At 44.7% G+C, this 22,281-nt stretch overlaps 1 protein-coding gene across 6 annotated transcripts in view; it reads left to right on the forward strand.

The window, feature by feature from the left end:
* LOC121198010 (RNA binding protein fox-1 homolog 2-like) overlaps positions 1 to 22,281 on the forward strand; it is a 40,825-nt gene that overhangs the window by 2,051 nt on the left and 16,493 nt on the right. For 5 of the 6 annotated variants that reach the window (XR_005896310.1, XM_041061812.1, XM_041061810.1 and 2 more), the window contains exons 2-6: positions 8,507 to 8,557; positions 20,428 to 20,631; positions 21,024 to 21,197; positions 21,683 to 21,736; positions 22,008 to 22,100. Coding sequence is in view for 5 of the 6 variants with exons in the window: in XM_041061812.1 (XP_040917746.1) it covers positions 8,507 to 8,557; positions 20,428 to 20,631; positions 21,024 to 21,197; positions 21,683 to 21,736; positions 22,008 to 22,100 (576 nt within the window). In the remaining variant the exon portion in view is untranslated. Of the gene's footprint in view, positions 1 to 8,506; positions 8,558 to 11,894; positions 12,253 to 20,427; positions 20,632 to 21,023; positions 21,198 to 21,682; positions 21,737 to 22,007; positions 22,101 to 22,281 lie in introns of those variants that run through there. The other variant, XM_041061811.1, reaches the window with a different exon arrangement.

Raw genomic sequence — 22,281 nt, forward strand, 5'->3', positions numbered from 1 at the left:
AGTGGAAGGGCAGGCGGACATGGTTTGAGGTCATCGGCAGGTAATTGAATCCCGGGGAACTGGTAAAATACTTTAATTGGCTGTGCGGCTGACCTGCTGCAATGACAAATAGGTCCCCGCGTAATGTTGTGATGCTCGGCAAGCTTCACAGAGAATGGATGTTGATGATGGGAAAAGGTTATAGCCCGCCGGCAAAGATGATGTGACTATGAGCAGCGTGGCATGGCGAGGGTTCTCGCTGCCCATCAGTTGTATTGATCGCTGGTCACTGGGGGTGGGTCAGGCTGGAAATAGGATGGAGTGGGGCAGAGACGGGGAGGGAGGGTGAACTGATGGATGGATGGAAGATGAGGTAGAAAGTGATGGGTGTATGCATATAGTAAGAGAAAGAAGGATGGCTTGAAGGAGAAACAAAGAAAGAGTGTGGTTTAAATGGACAAAACATTTAGGTGTATAGCAGGAGGGAAAGGAGATGCAGATACATGTGGCCTGGGTTGATAGATGTAGGGGGAAATATAGGATGGAGGCAAGGAGAAAGAGGACAGAAAAGAAATCAGAGCCATTAGCTTGCATCCATCAGGGACCATGATAAAGGATGAGAGGAAAGTGATGGATGGCGGGATGACATGATCAGGTGGGGGGAGAGATAAGCAGGAGGAGACGCTCTGAATGAAGATGAGTGGTTGAATAACACTCGATCCAAAGGGTAAATAAAAAAGAAAATTGACATTGAGGGCTAATGCCGGGCAAGTCAGTCATGGTAGTTGAATGGCGGTAGCTTACTGTAGTTGTGGGCATGCTCAGGATGGGGAAGATGAGTTCAGTGGATGATCCTATAAGTAAATGCAACCAACAATTACCATAGTGTGAGCAAGAGCCAGGAGACTGCTGACCTTCCAGGCTGACTGTAAATCAGGACTGTAATAATAAATGAGAGTGCAGCCTCCTCTCCCCTTTGTTGCTCCTGCTCTCCTCCCCCGCTCTGCCTCATACAAACTACAGACCCCTTTATACCCCCCCTCCCCGCTGCTCCCCTCTAGCTGTCCTCTGATTTCCCCCCACCCCTCCAACCCCATCTCCCCCAGGCATATTTCCAGATTGCTAATTGACTCCTGGTTCACAAGCTTTCAGCGTGCCAGTGAGGCAAGCCACCCCAACCCCTCCCCCCTTTCACTCTTTCCCTCTGCTGTCCCACCTCTCCCCCATTCCATCTTTGATTATCTCTCCCTTTTTTAACATGTCTCCCATCACTCTAATCTGTGTAACATCTCTCACTTTTTCCCCCCTCAGCTTCACATCTGTCTCGTCTCTTGTTTTCCTCTCATGTTTGTTTTTCTCCTCATCTCCTTCTTGCCTCATCATTTTTCTCTCTCTCTTTTTAAATTTTTTTCCCCTGCTCTTTGTTGGTAGTATTGATGCTTCCCCTGAAGGGCAGTTCTGTGGTCCACTCAGATGCAGCGGGAGTACAGTTACTAACTCTCTCTGTCTGTCTCTCTGTCAGAGAGCTGATTTGTCCTATCGTTGGCAGTAAAGAGGCTTTGTGTCGCGCTAACGAGATCAAAGCTCATTTAGGAGAGGGCATTAAGCAGACTGATCGCTTTAACGGGCCAGAGCGAAGGGAGGGGGCCAAGCAAAGCGGGGGGAGGTTGATATGAATGGACAGATCACTGAGATGGGTTATTACTGATAGTGAACAGTTTTTGTTTCAGAATGTGCACCACAAGCGGTGTTCATCCCATTGTTTGAGTGTTGCTTGTTTGTGTAGAACGAGAGCACTTCTGCAAACTTTCTTTCTTTTTTTTCCCAGGAGTTCAATGAGAAATTAAGTCTGTTACATTGGTTGGTAATGAAAATGTATTGCTGCAAGCAATCTGCTCCTGACCTCCTTCCTCAGAGAGCAGGCATTAAAGGATACTCTGGAGATTGGTTTTGTTTTGGTTTTTTGCCCAATTATGGAAGTAAATTGCAACCAAAATTTAGACTCGTTTCTTGCTGCGAAGTGCACAAAATCTCCTTCTCGACATTCTCTTGTCGATATCACATTTAGAGTTGGAATGATTGTGTGATTAACCAATTAGTTGATTGACAGAAAATTAATCTGTAACAGTTTGTTTTTTCACAGTTGTTTTGCCACTGTGCACATTAAGAGATGAATTTAGAATGTAATCTTCAAATATAGTCCATAATGAAAATAACTGTTAATCCCAGAAACACACTACATTTGAAAAAAATACAAACAGTATATGTATTTATTTATTTTGACATCCAAGTTTACAAAAATTCATCTCAGTTTTAAGAATTTATTGATTACTTAAATAATTAATCAAGTAAATATATCAAACATTTGACTAAGACAAACTACACAATTTGAAGACCTCAGTTTCATCATTTGTCATTATATTTGACATTTTATAGGGTTAAAAGTTGCTGAATTACAATACATTGAATAGATTAATTGATAATGTAAACAATCATTGATTGGTGTCCCCTGTTCAATGGCTGTAATACAGCAAGAGAAAATGCTGTTGCTGGCTTTTGTAATAATTGCCAATAGGCCCAGTGGTTGCATAGCTACAGTAGTAAGCAGTCGTGCCTGTGCCCAGAGAGCCTGTGTGTAACTGTAGACTAAAAGTCTGAGTGTCCTTCAGAAGTCAGCAGCCTGAATTATTCACAGAAAAGAAGAAATATCCACAGAAGGGGAACAGCATTACAGAGAGGCAGAGGAGGTGGGTCAGGTTGTGTATTCAGCCGGTACCGATGTGTGTTAATATGTGTTACAGAGGGTCACACACAATCCTACCTGGTGTCACATTATGCTCCCTGCTGCTGTTTAATGATTGCTGTTAAACTTTGAGCTGTAGCACAGCGGCGGACTCACCCTTGACTTTTGAACTGGCAACGATAAGCTAAAAATTCCCCAGACAAAGTTGCTCAACTCATATTCTCTCTCTCTCTCTCTCTCTCTCTCTCTCTCTCTCTCTCTCTCTCTCTCTCTCTCTCTCTCTCCCTCTCTCTTCTCTCTCTCTCTCTCTCTCTCTCTCTCTCTCTCTCTCACTTTCGGTGTGTGTTTTCAGTTCAATTTACCATGCTTTATTGGCGCAAGTGCACCAGCTGTATTGTCAAAGCATAAAGGAATAATAAGATTAAAGAAAAGAGAGGAAAGGCTCCATTCATAAAAAGAAAAAAATAGAGTCTCTCACTCTTACTCTCTCTTTGCTGTAAAGCTGAGCCGTTTCAGCTTCTTAACATGACACTCGCATGTTAACTCTCCCTTTATGGTCATCATGTTACCACCCCCCACCCCCCCCCCCTCCACATGCCTCCTCCCCACTTCTGCCCCCAAACTGTCATATATGCTCCCATCTCCACCCACACACACAGGGCAAAATGTCAATTCTGTGTCTCCCTTACATGGGGTCGTCTGTGATTCATTGCCACAGTATTGTCACAGCTGCCTCAATGTCATACGTAGTGAAAATTCAGTTGTGAAGTATACCTGGGTCCATTAAGTGGTGCGTGTGTGATGCTTTGTCCTCTACCCATCTCTAATACTGAGCCCAGATACTTTATTATTAAGTGGATCCAATACGTCATTATATAAATATACCACTGACAGTCTGTTAGAGCATGAAATGAAAAGCTGAAATAGACATATGTTCCACTTTCAGCTATTAGCCATTATAACATAATGCATGCCCATGGTGCACTACAGGCTTTGGCTTGACAAACTGAAATAATTAGATCTGAATGAAAACAATGAAGCAAACTGTGCAGTATGTTTTTGGGGGCAAAAAAAATCACACAGCATTAACAGTTTTAGTTTAGGTATTGATGTTGGGATTGTTATATTTTCATGCACAGTAGGAAAGCAAACAAAAAGTGCATACTTTAATGACCAGCTGTGCTGTGAATGCGTAGAGATCAGCAACGTTGTGTATGAGTCACGTTCTGTACCCCAAGAAATCGTTTTCACTTTTCTGGATTTACTGTGTGATAAAGAGCCAAAGTCGGGGCAAACCTTTGTCCAGCAAGCTTTACTGGCACCACAAACATTTAAAAAATAATTCAGACCAAACAGAGGTGAATGTGTGCTGCTGCTGGTATGCGGAGGGACCTGTATGAGGCCCACACATGAGCACCTGCATAATTCTTAACTGCAGGCCACACAGTCAGAGGAGAGGTGACAGTCATCAATAAATCCGGCCAGTAAATGCCCTAGAGCCACGTCTTCTTTTTTTTTTTTTTTTTTTACTGTCAGGACTGCGGGAAAAAATAACTTGTATCCAGCTCACATCAGAGGTTTCCAAGATTACTTCTCCTTCAGAAAGTACAAATCTATAACTAAAAAAGAAACTCATAACTGTCCCATCCTGTGGGCACATTTTGGGCTGCGTGGTCTGAAGAAGTTGCTGTCATAAGAACTAATCCTTCAGTCGCAGGGGAAACTTTGAATTCGTCTTGAGTTTCCATCCTTCCTCTTGGTTGCCGTTGTCTCTCTTTATGTCCCCGCATATCAACTATCTCTGTTGCGTTTTGTCATCTTCAGCTTCATCTTTTGGCTGTGATACACCTTTCGGAGTATAGCACGTTGACAAAGCGCATCCATCACTTCCTGTCCTCTGCCCTCCGGCTTGTTCTGTTAATTCCTTCTTCCTTCAGTTTCTGCGTTATATGGTGACACTGTTTGATCCCCTCAGAGTGTGCCCCGTTCATCTCCAGTTTTTCCTTCACTTGTGATTTGTTTTTTTGGGTTTGCTTGTGTATTGAGCCGACGATTGCCAAGAGCTGTCCGTAGAGAACACTTGATGAATGACTGAAATCTACGCAGCATGTTTTTTTCGTGGCTTTCCGTGTCTCGGGTTGGAGTTTATAATCTTGAGCTGAGTTTTAGGGAAGCTGGGTTTCGTTTTGCATTTGTCAGTGATTCTGTTATAAGTAATTTGACGGTTGCTGAGAGGTCATCACCAGACCTTTGATATGGTGAGAGTACTCCACAGTAAACTGAGATTTTGTTCTTTAGTGTAATGGTGTTTTCGGGGTAGCAGGTGAGATTATTCTTACATTTGCTGGTATGATTGAGACTATAAAGCCAAACACTGGCACCGTCCACCTCCTCAGGCTGGATGCCTACAGCAGTCCCCTTAATTACCCCACCCCCGTCCTCCCCTCCTCCCTCTGTCTCCCTCCCCTCTCACCATCTGTTGACCTCATGTCATTTTGCCTTCCTTCACCACTGCTGCTCCTTTTTCTTCCCCTGCTCCTTCCCACTTGCTCCAGCAACTCCCCAACTTCTTTCCTTCTCCTAAAATAGCAAGTCAAAGAGAGAAAAAATAAACAAGAGAGACGCCCTTTAGTTTTGCCCTCCATGGAGTCAAAGAGGGGGGACAGAGAGAGGGAGAGAGAGAGAGAGAGAGAGAGAGGGAGAGAGTATGTTTATGTGTGTGTGTGACTGGTTTTCTGTGCTTTTGCTGATCCCTGCCAGTGCAGTCTGAAGCACTCTTAGTCAGCCAGGCGGCGCCTTCAGAGGCTCCTCCTTGCTCACAAACTGTATGGAATTAACTTAATGGAAACTTGCAAAAGTGCAGTACGAAAGCCCAGTTTTCAATCTGGAGAGGCTTAGTTCAGTGCGCCGTGTTAATTTTTCATTTATTTAAAAAAAAAGCATGGCAGGCATAAATCTAAGTGCCTTTTGTATACTCTTCATGACACACAGGCATGTAATATACTTAAAAGCGATGCCATATGGAGAAGGGAGTGTGTGCCAACGTGCGCTCTTTAGGGTGAGTGTGAGTAAACGAGTGTGTCTGAAAACTAGGTATCAAGTTCAGACCCCCCGTTCCCTTCCCCCACCCATTAAGAAAATATAAATCACATGACATTCTTCACTTATGACTCATTGTCTCCATTTTGCAAACGTTTTACTGCTTTATATTTCTCTCCCCGTTCTTGGCTTTGGCCGTTTTTTTCCCCCCACATTCCTCCTCCTCCCGTGTGTGTCTGTCTCTGCCCTTATTTTCATCTCGTTCTGTTCTTTCTTTTCTTGTTTCTTTCTCCTCTGTCCTTCCCTCTTCCATCTAGTCTGCTCCCTCCCTCCCTCCCTCCCTCTTCTCCTGCAGACAGATTGATTCCAGATGTTGCTAAACTCTACCCTCTCTCCCTCCCTCCTGTTCTTAAACTCCTCCTCCTCTTTCTTCTTTCCACCCTGTCCACTGTAGAACCAACTCTGGCTCTATAATTTGACGGTTGGGGAAAAGTTTGGTTTAGATTTCACTTGCATTCCAGCTTTTCTCCCAGTTTTTGTTGCTAGTGCAGTGCCGACACCCTTTCTTGGACTGTAAATGTGATAAAAACACATTCTCAGCCTTTTAATCACCTGTAATTGTATGTATTTTGTAGTAATACAGCAAAATTATCACATTTCTTGAGCTGCTTTGGTGGCCTGCCACCACTGAATGGATCTATCAAACACTGAATAAATACAAGCTCTAGTTTTTGCTGCACTGAAACCACAGTTCAGTCCCGTTTGAAATGCAGTGCAGTGTTGGTAACTCCCAACATGCATCTCTTTTTATTTAAAATAGGAAGAGTTTTCTCATTCCCGTCGACATTGCCCAAGGCTTTGTAGACTTGAGACTCTACTCTGAACAGTGCCCTTATACTGCATTTCCATCTGTGCCGTTTTGAGCACCAGCAGCTTCTACACAGTCAGTGTGCTGCTGAATATAAGCCAGTCCATTCCCCTGTAAATGTGGCGCAACAAGGAGAGTGTTCCCCCTGGGGACGAGGCACGAGGGGGAAATTGGTTCCAGATGAAACAGGAAGTGGAGAGCGGAGACAAAGAAAGGGTTGTTTCAGACAAGGGAAAGGGAGGACGGGCCCAGAGTGTGGACACAAACACACACACACACACAGAGTCAGAGTTACTGCCTGAGCATCAAAAGAACATTTCTTTCTCACTCTTACCTATTCTTTACATCTGCTCCATTATTTTTAACCTCATTCTTTCATTCCCCCTTTGCTCCCCGCTAATCCACTCTGTCTAGACACTCCTTCACTCGTTCATACATCATGACATCTGTTTTTGAATTTAGCCTCCATACCTACAGGCCCTAGTCTCACATATGGTAGCACTGCATTTAAGCTAGCTCTTTGGGATCAGGGTTGTTAGCCATTTGCCCGTATGTTTTGACAAACTGTGTGTCAGTGTACTGTTGCCGTGGCCTCTCTGTCTCAGACTCTTGCCCTTGATTGGCTGGATGAATGCTATCAGGAAGTGATTTCCGCAGCAGGCAGCTCGAGGTCAGGGCCAGGAGGTTAACTCTGTTGACACTCTTGAGACGCCAAATCTGCCCCTCTCATCGCTGCGGCACTACACGGCCGACACTCGAGCTGTTTGCTGAATGGAAGAGTGCGTTGAGGCCGAGGGGAAGCAGCGTGAGGATTTGAGACTTTTTTTTGTCTGTTCTTCAGTCCAGCAGATTAAATGCAATAAAAACATCAGCAGTTCTCAAGACCCCATCCCCCAACACACACACACACACACATCTTTCTTTATTATACCCCCTCAGACCTTCTCCCGTCCTCTCTCTTCTCCTCCCCCCTCTCTCTTCTCGTCCGCCTAGTGAGACTCAGAGGCATGAGTCTCACTGGGCGGTCATGTTTTCTCTGCGAGGCATGCCAGCAGGCTAGATGGTGCTGGTGTCATCTCTGTCTCTGCTGTCAAAATATAATCATTTGACTAACTTTCCCCATTGTTCCAGCCCTCCTCGTGCCCCCCACTTTCGTCTCTTTGTCTTTCTGTCTTTTTTTTCTTTTGCCTCCTCCTCCTCCTCTTGCGCCTCCTCCTCACCTAGCCCTGCAGCAAACAATGGCTCCTCTTGCCAGGGCAAAAATGACACGGCAGAGAAAATAATAGTCACACAGAAAAGAGAGGGGAGAGAGACAGAAATAATCTAATTAAAAGTAATTACAGAGCAATTAACCACAACACTGGTTTCTGAGACAGGATCGTTTGGGTTGGGGGGCTCACGCTTTGCTAGTGGATTTTGATTGGTTAACTGGATATGAAAGCTTGGTGTAAGCTACAGTGATGGTTCACCAGTCATGGCATTCATTGTTAACTGTGAACTTAATTCACTCCTCAGTCTTTTTGCTACAGGGAAGCGTCTTCTGTCCTTGTTTGAACTTTGCTCTGTTACTGATTGACTGACTATTATTTTTTATTTTTTATAATCCTGGGTGTTGAAAAACAGCAGCCCCCTTACTAAAGTTTGGATGTATTTTGATGCTTAAAAAATGATTTGAATAGTAGTGAAAAATTCCAGCTATTCTATCTTTCAACTGCTTTTTTTCTTTCGCTAGTTTGAAACCAAGCCAGGTGGAGATTTTTGTCTGAGAGTGCATTTCACCTGAACTGTAAAAGTTGTGGACCGTCATACTGCATCCACTCATTTTTCAAAAGCCCATCCACTTACTCTGCTCTCTTCCCTCCTGTTGTCTCTTGCAGAACAATGAGCCTTTAAACCCCGGTTTCCATGGATACCCACCTCACAGTCAGGTAAGAGATTAGTTACCACTTGCAAACCCCTGTAACAATAAATTAAAAACTAACGTAATATCGAATCCTTGAATCACTCGGGATGTGCTAGTTTTCAGCCACCCAGTCCCTTTGAACAGCCTTAAAAGCAGCTAGAAGAGAATTTGTCAAGTCTGTTTGATCAGATGCTGCTGGATCAAAGAAGGTATCCACTGAAATAAGTGTGGCTCTTCAGTATAGCTGCACTCTATTTCCTCGCAGTTTTGAAACAAAGGGGACATTTTTGTATAACGTGTGTAACGCATATTTTAGAAACCAAATCTTAATTCTTCTTTGCCAGGTGAGCCCAGTGTTGTCACCCAGCAGGATGCATTCTGTTGTACTACGACATCCTTATCAAGACAGTTATGAATTTCTTCTGCTACAGCCTGTGGCAGCTTATAAATGATGCCTGTTAGAAGAACTGATGAAAGAGGAACTGGTAGTGACTGTGCTTCTCTTTCAAGGGCTTGACCCATAGAAAGCGAAAGAGAGAGAGAAATTATGCTACCACCTCCTTTAAACTAAGCTCTGACTGCTCCACATGCAGCACTGTTTCACAAAACCTTTCCTATCCTCTCACACTTTCTCTCCCTTTATGCGTCTCTCAATCTCTTTCTCATTCTAAGTGTCTCTCCATGCATATTGCTCTCAGTAATGAGTGCCTTATGTGTGCAGCGCAGTGGCAGGGTATCCGACTATTTTCTTATCTACCTCCAAGCAGCAGAGCACATTGAGCGGCTCAAACCAGCTCAGTGCTCATGTGTGGATGTGTGGGAATGTGCGTGTGCAAACCACATTGGAGTGTGTTTAGGAGAAAGGCCTCTGTATCTGAGAGCCTGCGTGCATGCACCTTTGTCTTTGTGTGTGTGTGTGTGTGTGTGTGTGTGTGTGTGCGCGTGCGCGTCCCCGTCCCCAGTCTGTGTTTGGGATGTGCAGCTCTCTGGCAGTGCCACAGGAGGGGAGTGTTGGTCTGTGAGTCTGCTTGCCCCCAGCCTCCCTCCCCACATCACAACATGGGAGATTCTCACAGGCTTCATCCCCTCTTATGTATTCTACTTTTTCATCCCCCCCTCCCCTCCTTGCTGCTTGAATCTCCACTCCTGCTCAACTCTCAGTATCTCCTTTCCTGGAAATACAGCTCTCTGAGAGTCTGAGAAGGAGGCCCGGACTGTAACAACTTCAGGTTTAAAGTTAATTCTATGCAGATTTCAGTTTCTCTTCCCTTGTGTTCAGCATTCAGTTATTTCTGTTTTTGTATTGACCAGACAACAAAAAAAAACAAGGACTGTGCAAGAGATTAAAAGCAAGAGAGGAATGAGAGGATGAGGCAGAGAAGTGGAGCAGAGGTGAAACAGAAATGGAAGCAAGTTATTTAAGATGGCTTGCCTGCAGGGCACGAAATCATACAATTGTCAGCTGCTCAGTTAGAGCAGACTTATATTCCTGTCTTGGCCCCCGCCCGCCTGGGTTTATCTGCTTGTAAGACAAACACCTGGGCAGAGAACACTTGTGATCTGCAGTACGTCTGAACTCCCCCTTGTCATCTGTTAAATTCATAGCCAACGCGCACTGCTGCATTTGTTTTATAAATGATTTAAAAGTCGTTCCTGCTAATGTATTCTGCCCTTGAGCACACATATTAGGAGTCTCCAGCACACTAGCTGCTGGTTATCATGCAAATGGAGCTAGCCAAGCCTAGCTTAGCCGGATTGGCTTGTTCATTGCTGCAGTACATTTGTCTTGGTAATGCCCCTGTCTTACGTTGTGTATGCATGTTTGAGCTGCCTGTAGGTTTCTCTGTGTCAATATGAGTGTGTTAAACAGTGACAGGCTCCTGTGGGTCCCTGCTGCTGCTGCGCACTGCGAGGGTCATTCTGACCTGTGGGGCCATATATATGTCAGCCTCCTGCTGTTTAGGTCACAGAAATGATCGGGGCTAACAACACACACCCACACATACATACATACAACATAAATACAAACAAGACACGTACCCTGAAGCATTTTTCTACCGTTTAGCAATAGGATTGTTACTATTGAATAGTTAATCTTGAGCTATTGATTATCCTTTGCTGGTGTGTTTGGAGTAGCAGGCCTTTGTTTGAATTAGCTGATGAGTGTGGGATGGATATAGCCCCTTGTTTAAGTCCATGTGTGTCCGCGTGTCAGCCAAGGTGGAGCAGCAGCATGAATATGATCCCATCACATCTGTGTGTACATTATATGCATGTGTTTGTGTGTGCCTGCATGTGTTTATCTCTGTGTTCAGTCTGTGTGCTTAATCCTCAGATCATCCCCTATTCATCCTCTCATCCTCCTCACTTACAGCCCTAATCCTGTCATCCCTCGCTCTTCTTTTCACCCTGCCCTTTATCCATTTATCTCCCTATCCCGTTATCTCCCGCTCGCATCCAGTGCCCCTCTGCCCCCCACTCCAGCCCAGCTCCCTTCGTTTGCTCCCTTTCCCCCTACCACCTCCAATCACTTGTGTTGCCCTCCCTCCATCCTTCCATCCCTCTGGACCCAATTCTAGCCAGACTCAGCAGATGTCTGAAAGCTTGGCATCAGGGCTTTTTTTCTGCAGAGTTCAGTCCCTCCCATATGAAAATGCAGTGCAAGGAACTGCACTCTCATCTCTGCAAATTAAGCGCCTCCTAACAATACAGTGGTGGCAAGTGAGGGAACTGAGCCCGAGCCAGAAGGAAAAGGCGCAATGCAGCTTGATACAGATTCATGTTCAGGTTGAGGTTTAGATACTGGAATCGGGGCTGGCGCTCCCTCAGTTTTGTGAGACTTCCATCTGTGTGATGAAGGCAGCTGCAGCAGAGAGATGGTGATCTAGGAGCCTACCCACGCAGCTAGCTACCTAGCTGTCTACCGACTGGCCTACCTACCACTGTTTTTTTGGAGCTGACAGGCTGCCACGCAATAAATAAATCATCAAAAAAAGCTGCAATGCAGTGGGGGTCGCGTTCGTGTTCTGTACTTTGAGGCAGTCAGTGCGTGGATAGAAGACAGCATCTTCTTCCTTCCTGTTCCTTTTCTCTCTCCGGGGGTTTGAGGAGACAGCAACAACAGCTTTCTGACTCCATCCAGACAGGGTTAGATGGCTACATGGAAGGATGGATGCTTTGATGAATAGGAGGGATTGAGGCTGAGAGGGAGGGAAAGTTTTAAAAGAGGGGCGGGAACAAGAGGAAGCAGGGGGAGCAGCAAGACGTGTAACGCGAGCGTGTGAATGACAGACGCAGAGCAAAGAGAAGAGAGAGAGAGGAGGAGAGAAGAGACTCAGGCTGTCAGGAGGAGAGAGACAGAAAGGCCCGGGGGGGGGGGGATCAGAGCAGCAGGGCCGGGGAGACGAAGAAAAGAGAGGGAGAGAGTGACAGGCAGACGAGGCTTGCGTGCTGGAGAAGTGGAAGAAGGGACGCCGGCGAAGATAAGGAGGAGGAAGAGGGAGTGAACGAGGGAGAATTTGAATGTGTGAGACAGACGTGGACTGAAGCCATCGTCAGCTCATGGTCTTAGAGCACAGAGAGAGGAGAGGAGGAACAGGAGGAGAAATAGAGACACAGAGAGAAGGGGAGAAGAGAAGAAACGGGGAAGTGGAGAGCTGGTCAGCGGTTGTTCCTCTAGCTCAGACAATGATGGGGCTTTACTACCCAGCTATGCTGCCGGTGAGTTCACTTCTTGAGCAGAGCTTCTTTCTGTAAACTACTTTGTGCACGTGATCACAACTAGAAAAACAAGTGAGTATTTTTTTTTTCATTAGTCTGGCTCAATGAAAACAAGTAATTGGTGTGCCGTGTATGGTTTGGTCTGTTTTAGTTTGCGGTGTCTTGGCCCAGGTGAGGCCTTTTTCAGATAGTTGGCAGGGCATCAGGCTAACAGCAGGGCTTGTCCCTGCAGCTCTGCTCCTTTCACTTTTTAACTATTTGTGCTCAAGTGTCTCTGATTCTTTTGGTGGAAGAATCATGTTTAATGGCTTCTTACCACACTGTAAACATGCAACATTTGCTCCTCCTGTCACTGCAGTGGAAATGATATACATAGACATATGTCTGCACAAGGATTCCAGAGCGACAACAACTATATTAAAAATAATTACTCAACACGTAATGTAGTTGATGTTGTGCGCTAGGTTTCTCTTAGCATATGGTGGGCGTGTCTGTGCTACTTTAGCTGAGAGACAGCCTGAGGATGAGAGCTGTTCTCTGGCTCTGTTCTAGCATGTCCTGGTCTTGGGTTCCTCTGGGCCTTAAGGGGGGTTTGTTGGGTTTGGGGGAGGTGGTAGGGAGGTACATGCATGCAGACATGTGGTAGCAGCCGTTGCGTAGAATGCCTGTGTTAACAAGCATGTACAGTAGGTACTGCATGCTTCGGCCATGCTGACTGCACACAGTGTCATGTTGTGTTATGTTATTTCATCTGTATGTACGTACGTGTGTATGTGTGTGTGTCATGCCACGTCATGTGCACAGAGGGAGGAGGCTGAGATTTTGTCAAGCGATTCAACGTTGTCATCCAAGCTGTCCATGCAGTTTAAACTTCATCTGTCCCTGGATTGAGGGAGACAGGTGCCAAGGCACAGTTGTTTCTTTATACACAAAGACACACACACACACACACACACACACACACATTCATATACATAGACACACACACACATCATTTGTTGCTAGGAGTACTTTACAACACCCACCCCCTCCCCAATGGCACAACAAACTCAGGCACACACAGTTACTATTAATGAATACACAGACACACTCCTGTTCTTTGGTAACATATACACACACACACACACACACTACCTGCATTTGACCCATCCACAGGACTACACCATCTGTATACTCCTCAAAGCGATGCGAACACTTTCCATAATTGCAGTCTCTGCAGTGTTTATAGTGAAGATCCAACAAGGTGGACAGTGGTGTAGAAGAGCTTTTATATGGTCTGAAAAGTTACAGCAGGCTACACCTCTGCTTCAGCATGTGGAAGTAACTCTGAAATTGAAAAGAGACATTATGGTTGAGAGACAACAGGTCAAAACTACTGTGAGGATATGCTAATCATGTAATAATTCTGTAGTAACCCTATAATTATTGTTGAAATGCCGTTTCTTTTATGCAGAGCTATGCATTGATGGTCATTCAGATTGACCATCAAGGTCTAAATCTCTTTTCTGCATGAGCTTTCCTTTTCCCCATTTTCTCCTTCCTTCATGTGTTTCCCCCCCCCCCCCCCCCCCCTTTGTTTACCTCCCCCCACAGAGCTAGAGCAGCTGTAAGCTAAACACATTATTCCTCTTCAAAGAGAATGACACCAAATGGAGGACGGCGGTAGTAACTAGAAAGGTGTGAGGGCAGGAGTGTGGGGGGTTTAGTTCCATGTGGGAAAGCACTTTAAAGGTGACCCACAACCAGTCACACCGTCCTCTGTAAAATTTATGGTGCTGCTCTCTGTTTTGGGTAACACATCTTTATAGCATACACTGTGGATAAGAGTTCCTGTCAAAGGCTTAGTGTAAATGCAGGTCTCGCCTGATGGCACCATTTGTGTTACCATTTTGCAGTCTGCTGTGCTGATGCTACAGACGGGTAAATATGTGATATTAAAGCTAAGCACACGCTAGCTCTGTCTTCTGGTGAAATATCAAATATGTTCGATAATGAGTGAGATGTTGCAGACTGGACAGGATGCAGACAGAGGCGATGGGGGTGGACATGGCTGCTGATTTTTAAAAACTCCTCTGGTTGAATGCGTAGTGAGCCTTACAGCGGGAGGACATACAGAGCCTTGCACCTGTCGTATTTTTTGGTTTTTGGTTTTTACAGTTCAACAAAGATATGACAGAGAATTTGTGTGCACATTCATTGCTTCGATGTGTGGGTGTTTGTAGATGTCCAGAGGTGTTGCGTCGTCCCTCTGACCTGCCTGCTTAGTGCTAAACCCATGAGCAAAGGTGTCAAGTAAAGCCACTGTTACACTGAGTGGCATCTATTTAGGTTGCCTAACTGTTCCACCTCCCATTTTATCTCTGCTGAAGGTCTGACTGCTTGGTTAGCCGCCGTATGACAACGGGCCTTCAAGGAATTTGCAAGTGATCCACACCCAGATCTGTTACCCTTAGGGCTGTGTGTGTGCGTCTGGAGCGTAGCTGCACACATATGGACAGAAAAGTGCAGCTGCACTCACATATCAAACTGACAGAAACCTGTTTTGTTTTTTCTGGATCATTCTGGCTCTGGTAGCACAAACACTTGGTTTTACCTGGTAACTACGTATTTAACTTAATTCGTTATAGTTATCCTGTGGGATTATGGTTATTTCTTTGTGTGTTGCAGCTCCCACATTAGAAAGTGACGGATAGTACTGACTCAAACACAACACCTCTTACCAGAGATTAAGCACTAAACCCAAGTGCAGAGTCCTCAGTATTGGTGGCCTAATGCACTGTGTGACACTACTCCACCCCAGGGTTAACTGTTCTCCCACTGTCCATGTAGCCATGATGATATTGTCTAACACTAATGCTGCTCTAAGTGCCTCTGCCTGGGGCTGTTTGCAGTGGGTTGAGGTGTGAAAACACTCCGCATGTTGCCTCACACCAGAGCACACATACATACACATACGCAAGTGATGCCTTGCACAGATGTGGTGCAGGACAGCCCTAAACGTATGCAGTTACTGCTGGGTTACCTACTCCTGCATGATAAACAGCGCTGTAGCTCTGTGCCTGTGCATACACTCAACCCTGGCTTGGACTGCAGCAGTAAGTCAGTGCCACAGGGTTTTTGAATTTAAACTTCTTCCGCAAACTTCTTCAGCAGTGTGCAAATTCCCCTTCTTGTTGCATGTACTCAGAATTAGCAATATAGGATTTTAGTAAACAGATGAACAGTAAAACAAATGGAAGAAGCAGTGCAGCAAGCATGTTAAACATTCAAGGTCTCCACTGGTCTTATTTGCAGATTTTCATTGATAATTTAGTGTTGATTTTATGGATTCTTGGTGGTTTAGGGTGTTAAGCTCATTCTGCTGTTGCATCCCCTGTGAATCCGTTTGGATTAAAGGCCCTTTAAAGTGTGAATGTGGGTCAGTGATTAGATACACCTGAAACATGGCTATGGACAAAGACAGGCTTGGAACTTGAGGTATGTTTGGACTGAGTTTGCCTTTTTCATCATTTAGTAGAAACTGCTCATTGTCACTGAAATATATCAGCAGGGGACTGAATACAGCCTAATTATTAAGGAAACAGTATTTTATTTTAATTACTTTTAGCTGAATTTCTCTTAGCTGTCCCTGTTATTTTGATTTAGATGTACTTTTGAAGTTTATTTTAGTTTACTTTTAATTTAAATCAGCCTAAATCCATTTTAGTCTGCTCCGGTTGGCATGTACTGTCCAACTTGGGCTGCAGTTAATGATTATTTTCATTGTTGATTAATCTGCCGATTATTTTCCCAAGGAATTGCTTTTTCTCTAAAGCATAAGAAAACAGTGTAAATGCCTGCTGTATCCCAAGGTGGGTTCTTCATCTGCCTTGTTTTGTTGGATCAACTGTCAAAAAAAATATATATTTTTTTTCAGTTCACTATCATTTATCACAAGGAAAAAGCTTGAACCAGCAAACACTTCGCACTTTTGCATAAAAATTACTATTACTATTACTTTGTTTATCAAAATACTTGCAGATTATTTCTCAGTTGATCGACTATCTGATTCATCTGATAACAACCTTGATTTTTATGCACATTTTTCACAGTCTCAGGACACAAAGTTTCCAGAAAACAAATCTGAATCGTGCAAAGGTTTCTTTTAAAAATTTTTTTGTAATGCCATATTGCCCTGCCCGAGGTGAGTCAGAGTGTTACAGAAAGGGTTGTCAGTGTGATTATGATAATGATGCTAATGGTGATGATGATCAGAACTGTCAAAAACAGACAAGCTGCTTGTCACTGGTCTCAGCGCAGCCACAGAGCTGCTGACACTGACAGATAACATTGTGTTTGCCTGTAGTTAAATAGGGAATTACTGGAAATTGGTGGCTTTGTTTGAACCATGAGGTTCGCACTGGATCAAATACATTAACATCAACTAAATTTTCTCTGTTTGGTCATTTTCCTTGCCAAATAAACATCCATTTGTCCTCTGGACCTGTGCCAGTTAACTATTGATTTACCTCTAAGGGACATCCTTTGTGTAATCTGATTGGCCCACAGTGAGGAAGGAGAGACAGGAGCTTCTGCACAGACACAGCCGTATAAGGAGATGGGCTGTGGCCTCTGCTTTGATGGACATCGCAGTGCAGTAGAAGCTTTGAGTGACTTGAGGGGCGGGTGTTGTGGTTTTAAAAGACAAAAAAATCTCCCTCTGGCTTTCATCAAGCGTGGCAGGGAAGGGGAAAAAGGAGGAGGGGAGGGGGGCATGGACGGAGACATACTTACTTCTCCAACCACAGGAAAAAGAAAAGAGACGGATTGCAGAGGGAGAAGAAGCTGAAAAGAGTACTTCTATCCTCAGTCAGGCTACTTTACAGATAGATTCAATAGACAAACTGTCATGAATTTGCACGATTGATGAGTTTCAGTAGCATCAGCACTTGGCAGCTCACTCTGTGTGTTTGTGGCTGGTGTGTGCTTTACTTTGGTGGCTAGAGGCTAAAGTCAGCAGACAGACGCACGCTTGAAAGGTTTGCCGTGAAAAGGCCTCTCCTCCCCCTCATCCTCTGCGTGTATGGAAAAACATATGGTGTCTCAGGTAACACAACTGCCGTGTGTATGTGTGTGCATGCATGAGGTGAGAATGAAACAGTATGGATGACTAGGTCCTACTCCAGATGGTCCTTTTTGGCTGTAATATCAGATTGAAAAAAAAAAAAACAAACACATCTCATTTGATATTTGATCGACTGTTTTCAGCTCTGCTCAGATCGTTTTTCTTACCCTTTTAATTCGATGCTCAGCCTGTTTAAACCTTATCTCACAATGTCAGTGATTCAGTCTGGAAAGACTAACGACATAACGAATAAAGGAGCATGTCATTATTTCCCATAATCCCCATCCCCCTCCCATTAAGCCCCCCTTTCCTTTTTTCCATTATTTTTTTTTCCTTTCTCCCCCTCTTCTTTCGACTATATGATGCTGCCATGTAGGGCAGTGTTGCTCCTTTAGTCAGCGAGTCAGGAATGCCTGTGTGGACTTAAGGTTGTACTGTTTTCTGTTCTGATCTTAATCCACTGACAGCTTTCACCCCTCTCTCTGTTTATTTGTCCATTATTCGTCCACTGATTCATTTTTGTTTGTGCTTCATTAGCTAAATCATGACCATGTATGTAATAATAATCAAAACATTCAAAAATGAAATAAGATTATTAATAGAATGTGAAGAAATAGACTGTCTATGTATTGTGTTATAGAGAGATCTACTGAAGTTGGTGTGCTAACTGGCTAGCCCCGTCCCGTTTCGTAATACCACCTTGTACTTCAAGAGGCATTAGTCAGTCAGTCTGTCTCTCTGACTGGGCAGACTGGGTGTGAAGTCGTCGGCGTCAGTCTAACAATAACTGAGGAAATCAAGCTACACTAGATCCATAAATACATTTCATGGTAAAGCTGTGTAAAAATATTATTCCCCAATCAATGCAGGTTTGGTAACATGTTATCAACTGGCCTATGCTGAGGTTAGATTTATTCAGGCTAATGTTAGTTTCAGCGTGAGAGTTGAAACTTGGTTGTGATTAACCAGTGAGTCCAGTCTCAGGACGTGTATGCAGCACACTCTCATGAGCATCCTGAATGACAGGTACACAAAGAGCCGGTCGGTAAAACCTTTTCTGGATTACAATACACAAGCGCTGTGTCAATGTGCTTTTAACCTCCTGCAGTAGGAGCCTAAATATTGTAACACCTTAAAATGTTTTTTCCACATGGCTAGTCATGTGAGAGCCTTGCGTAATGACATCCAGCCCATTTGGTTCAGGCCTGGCAGTGCTTTATTCAGCCTGAACCATGTCAGTGACAGAATAAACAAAGTTGTAGCCTTGCTTTTATTAGCGCTAGCGTGGCGCTTCTTCTGTGGTTCCCAAAAGCAGTGTCTGGAAAACAACTGGAAATCAGTGTCCATAATATGGCATCCCCGTTAATAAAATATCTAGTCCGTGGGAGACCCAGTCACTGACCAACTCTCCTCGACTCTCTCTTTCAGTAAACCTTAAAACATAAATGGCCACTCCCGTTAAAAACGTGATCAGGTCTGATTCCCTTTGTCCAATTATAAACTCTAAATTTCTTGTTAAGTTGTTACTCCTTTTTTTCTTTTACTCTCTCTTCTCTCTGTATGCCCAGCATTTGATGTGTGTGTGACTCAGCTCTGGGCTGGGATATGACTACAGGACACACCCATTAGTGGCTGGGTACAGGCTACTGCATGTTTACGAGCTTGCGTGCCCTAACAAGTACACTTCGGCTTTGATTTAACCTAGCCAGGGTAGACTAAGGCCTAAGCTGTGAATATTAATAGCTTATCTCTTTTGAACAGATTTTTGATGGTTCCTCTTTTATCATTAGGTGACAGAGAGCGTAGCGGATGTGAAACACAATCAGCTTCCACACATTCTTTCCTAACTCACATTCAGCCTTACCACAGTGAGAGTGGCAGCGATGAGTTTCCCAGATTTTTCCATCCTGCTTCCACCCAGCCTTCTTTCTCTGATGCCTCCTCTATCTGTTGGGCCCAGTCCCCAGAAGCTGTCTGTCTTGCAGATGGGCCTTTTAGCATCAGCTGCCTGTTTACAGCCAGGGAGGTAGTCACTGCAGAAGAACAGTGGGCAATCAGGCTATAGGATTAGAGAGAGAGAGGTCGTTTGCTTTGCGGCATCTTGGTTACTCTGTCTAATTAAAAAGACTGTCTGGAGACCGAGTGTCTCTAGGCGTCACCCGGCCCAGATCCAGCCCACGGCACAGACCAGACCAGTGGTTAATGGTGTTGGATGCTGCATGTCATCCTGCCCAGCCTGGTGTGGACGAAGCAGCCCTAACCCCAAAGCCACTGGCCTTTTTTTTTTTTTAAGCCTTCTTTCTCTCTCAGCTTACTGACTCACTCTGTATCCATCGTCTCTTCCTTTCTTTCAGTCTGTATCTTTGCTGTAAAGGGGTTTTGTCAAATGTAGTCCAAGATGCCCTTGAATTTGTGAAATGATTGAAGCAAGCAATACTGCAGAGTCACCACCTGCACACACACGAACACATACAAGATAAGGTGAAGCAGCAGCAGCAGCAGCAGCAGCACAGCTATAAAGAATCTGTAGATGATCCTGCTGCTGATACAGTTGTAACAGTGCAGAGAAAAAAAAGGACCTGAGGCAAGAAAGTCCCAGCTGATACACAGTTAATCTGAATTATAGATGGCCTCTAAAAGACAGTCAAAAATACAGGAACCAGTGTTCACATAATGCAACGGTAGCTGTAAACATATCACAGTTAACATGTCATGGTTTGTATTTATCCTCCTGCATGTCCATCCATCCCATAAGCATCTCAAACCGTGTATCAAATTTTCTGACTCTTAATAATAGATGTGTTTTCTGTAAATATTTCATGGTTGGCTGACTGAAAACACATGCCTGTCAGAGATATGGAGGTGGAGGGAGGGCGAGAGGGTAGCATGCAGGGAATGGAGAGACCGAGTGGTGAGAGAGAGTGAAATTTAATAGGCAGGATTTTAACCCCCTCATCTACCTTCATCAGGACACTGCAGCCACTATAAAAGGCTCACTGAGTACATATGTTAAGTTGTCTCCTTCTCTCTCCTTCTCTTCTCTCCTCCCCCTCCCCTCACCGTTTCCACAGGGCTCTCAGGATTCGACAGGAGGACAGGAGGGTTTGGTGGCCCCACCCTTCACAGCGTTCCCTCCTCCACCCCCTCCTCAAAACGGGCTCCCAGGGACGGAGTTTGGCCCTGGGGCCATGTTTGGTGCTGGAGGCCAAGGAACAGCAGAGGTAGGGGCTGGTGGTAATGGAGCCACCACCACTACCACCACCACCAACAACAACGTAAGCACAATGTGTTCATAAAGCCTATACTAGTAGTTTAGTTAAGTGTGTCGGAGTGTATGGGATATTGAGTCATTTTCCGTGACATGCAGTATTTGTTTTTCTCATTCTTGACATCTTGATTTGTTGAAGTTGAGAAGGGACTGTAAAATTTTTATTATTCTTTTTAAATAAAATTGCATAATAAATGATGCTGTCAAGACTGTTCTCAAATGGTTTTCTGCATCTCGTACTCATCAACTCTGCATGTGTCCGTTAGGGTTACATCTAAAATAAGAGGTGCAGCAGAGCGTTCACTTTGCTAAAATTATGGTCATAAGCCATTTCTACCACTCACCTTCCTCAACACATTTTCTTCTCTCTCTCTCTATGTCTCTCTCTCTCCTCCACAGGGAAAGACAGATGAGACTTCCCAGGGTGAGGCGGGTGTACAGTGCGGTACAGGAGGCACAGGGGCAGGAGGCTCTTCAGGAGACTCCACAGAGGCCAAAGGGACCCCCAAACGCCTCCATGTCTCAAACATCCCCTTCCGCTTCCGGGACCCAGATCTCAGGCAGATGTTTGGGGTAAGAAGCTGGGAATGTGGTGGAGCCTCATTTTTAACAAGATCAATAAATCAGTCTAGACTCCCTGGGTCTTTGGCAGAGGGGCTGCGGCACTAGGGGTGGGTTGTAGAGACGGACAAAAAGTAACAAAGGAAAGACGCTCGTGGGTGCTCTCTGGGTACTTGTGAAGGGGCAGTTGGCTGCTATGTGTGTCAGTGTGTTAGTATGAGTGACTAAGTGAGTGCGGGGAAAAGGGTACAGAGCAGAGTTCAGGGCAAACGGACCAACAGAAACACACTGAAATGTGAGAAGTTTTTTTTTGTATAACAGTGACCCCTAGTGCAAAGTAGCTGTAACTTACACAATGTCAGAAGCTTCTGACTTTGCAGCAAATCGACCCTAAAAGCCTGAGATATGAACCCGAGACAGCTCAAAGATCTAAATTATAGCTGTCTTGGATAATATATATAGTTTTGGCTAATTTCTCTTCTCAAATTCATTTGCAGCAATTTGGGAAGATTCTGGATGTGGAGATTATTTTCAATGAGAGGGGTTCAAAGGTAAGTGCACAGACACCACTTGATTTTCTGGAACAACATTACAATTTCTCCTTGACTGATGACAGTTATTCCCACTATGCATGTATTTTTTTTCCCTGTGACTCTTTGTGCCTTTGGAGATCATTGTTGTGAATCTTCAGTTATCTATTATACAATGTCAGAAGGCACCCCAGGGTCTAAAGATTCACAGATACCTCCTCTCTCCCTTTCCACAATGAACATGCGCCCGTCACTCTCCACCAACCTGTTTAACCTCTGCCGTGTACCACAGGGTTTTGGCTTTGTGACATTTGAGAACAGCGCAGACGCAGAGAAAGCCAGGGAAAAGCTCCATGGCACATTGGTGGAAGGTCGTAAGATTGAGGTAATTTTCCTCTCTCTCTCTCTCTCTCTCTCTCTCCCCTTCTCTTCTGTCTTCTGTCTGTACTGACATCGTAATTCTGCTTGATCACTGACTGCTAGCTAGCTCCCATCCTCCCTTTAGTGATATGCTCTAATGCAGCCCACTGGTATCCCACTCCCTGGTCCTCTGCAATGTTTTTTTT

The sequence above is a fragment of the Toxotes jaculatrix genome, chromosome 18, assembly GCF_017976425.1.
Source record: "Toxotes jaculatrix isolate fToxJac2 chromosome 18, fToxJac2.pri, whole genome shotgun sequence".
Lineage (NCBI taxonomy): Eukaryota > Metazoa > Chordata > Actinopteri > Toxotidae > Toxotes > Toxotes jaculatrix.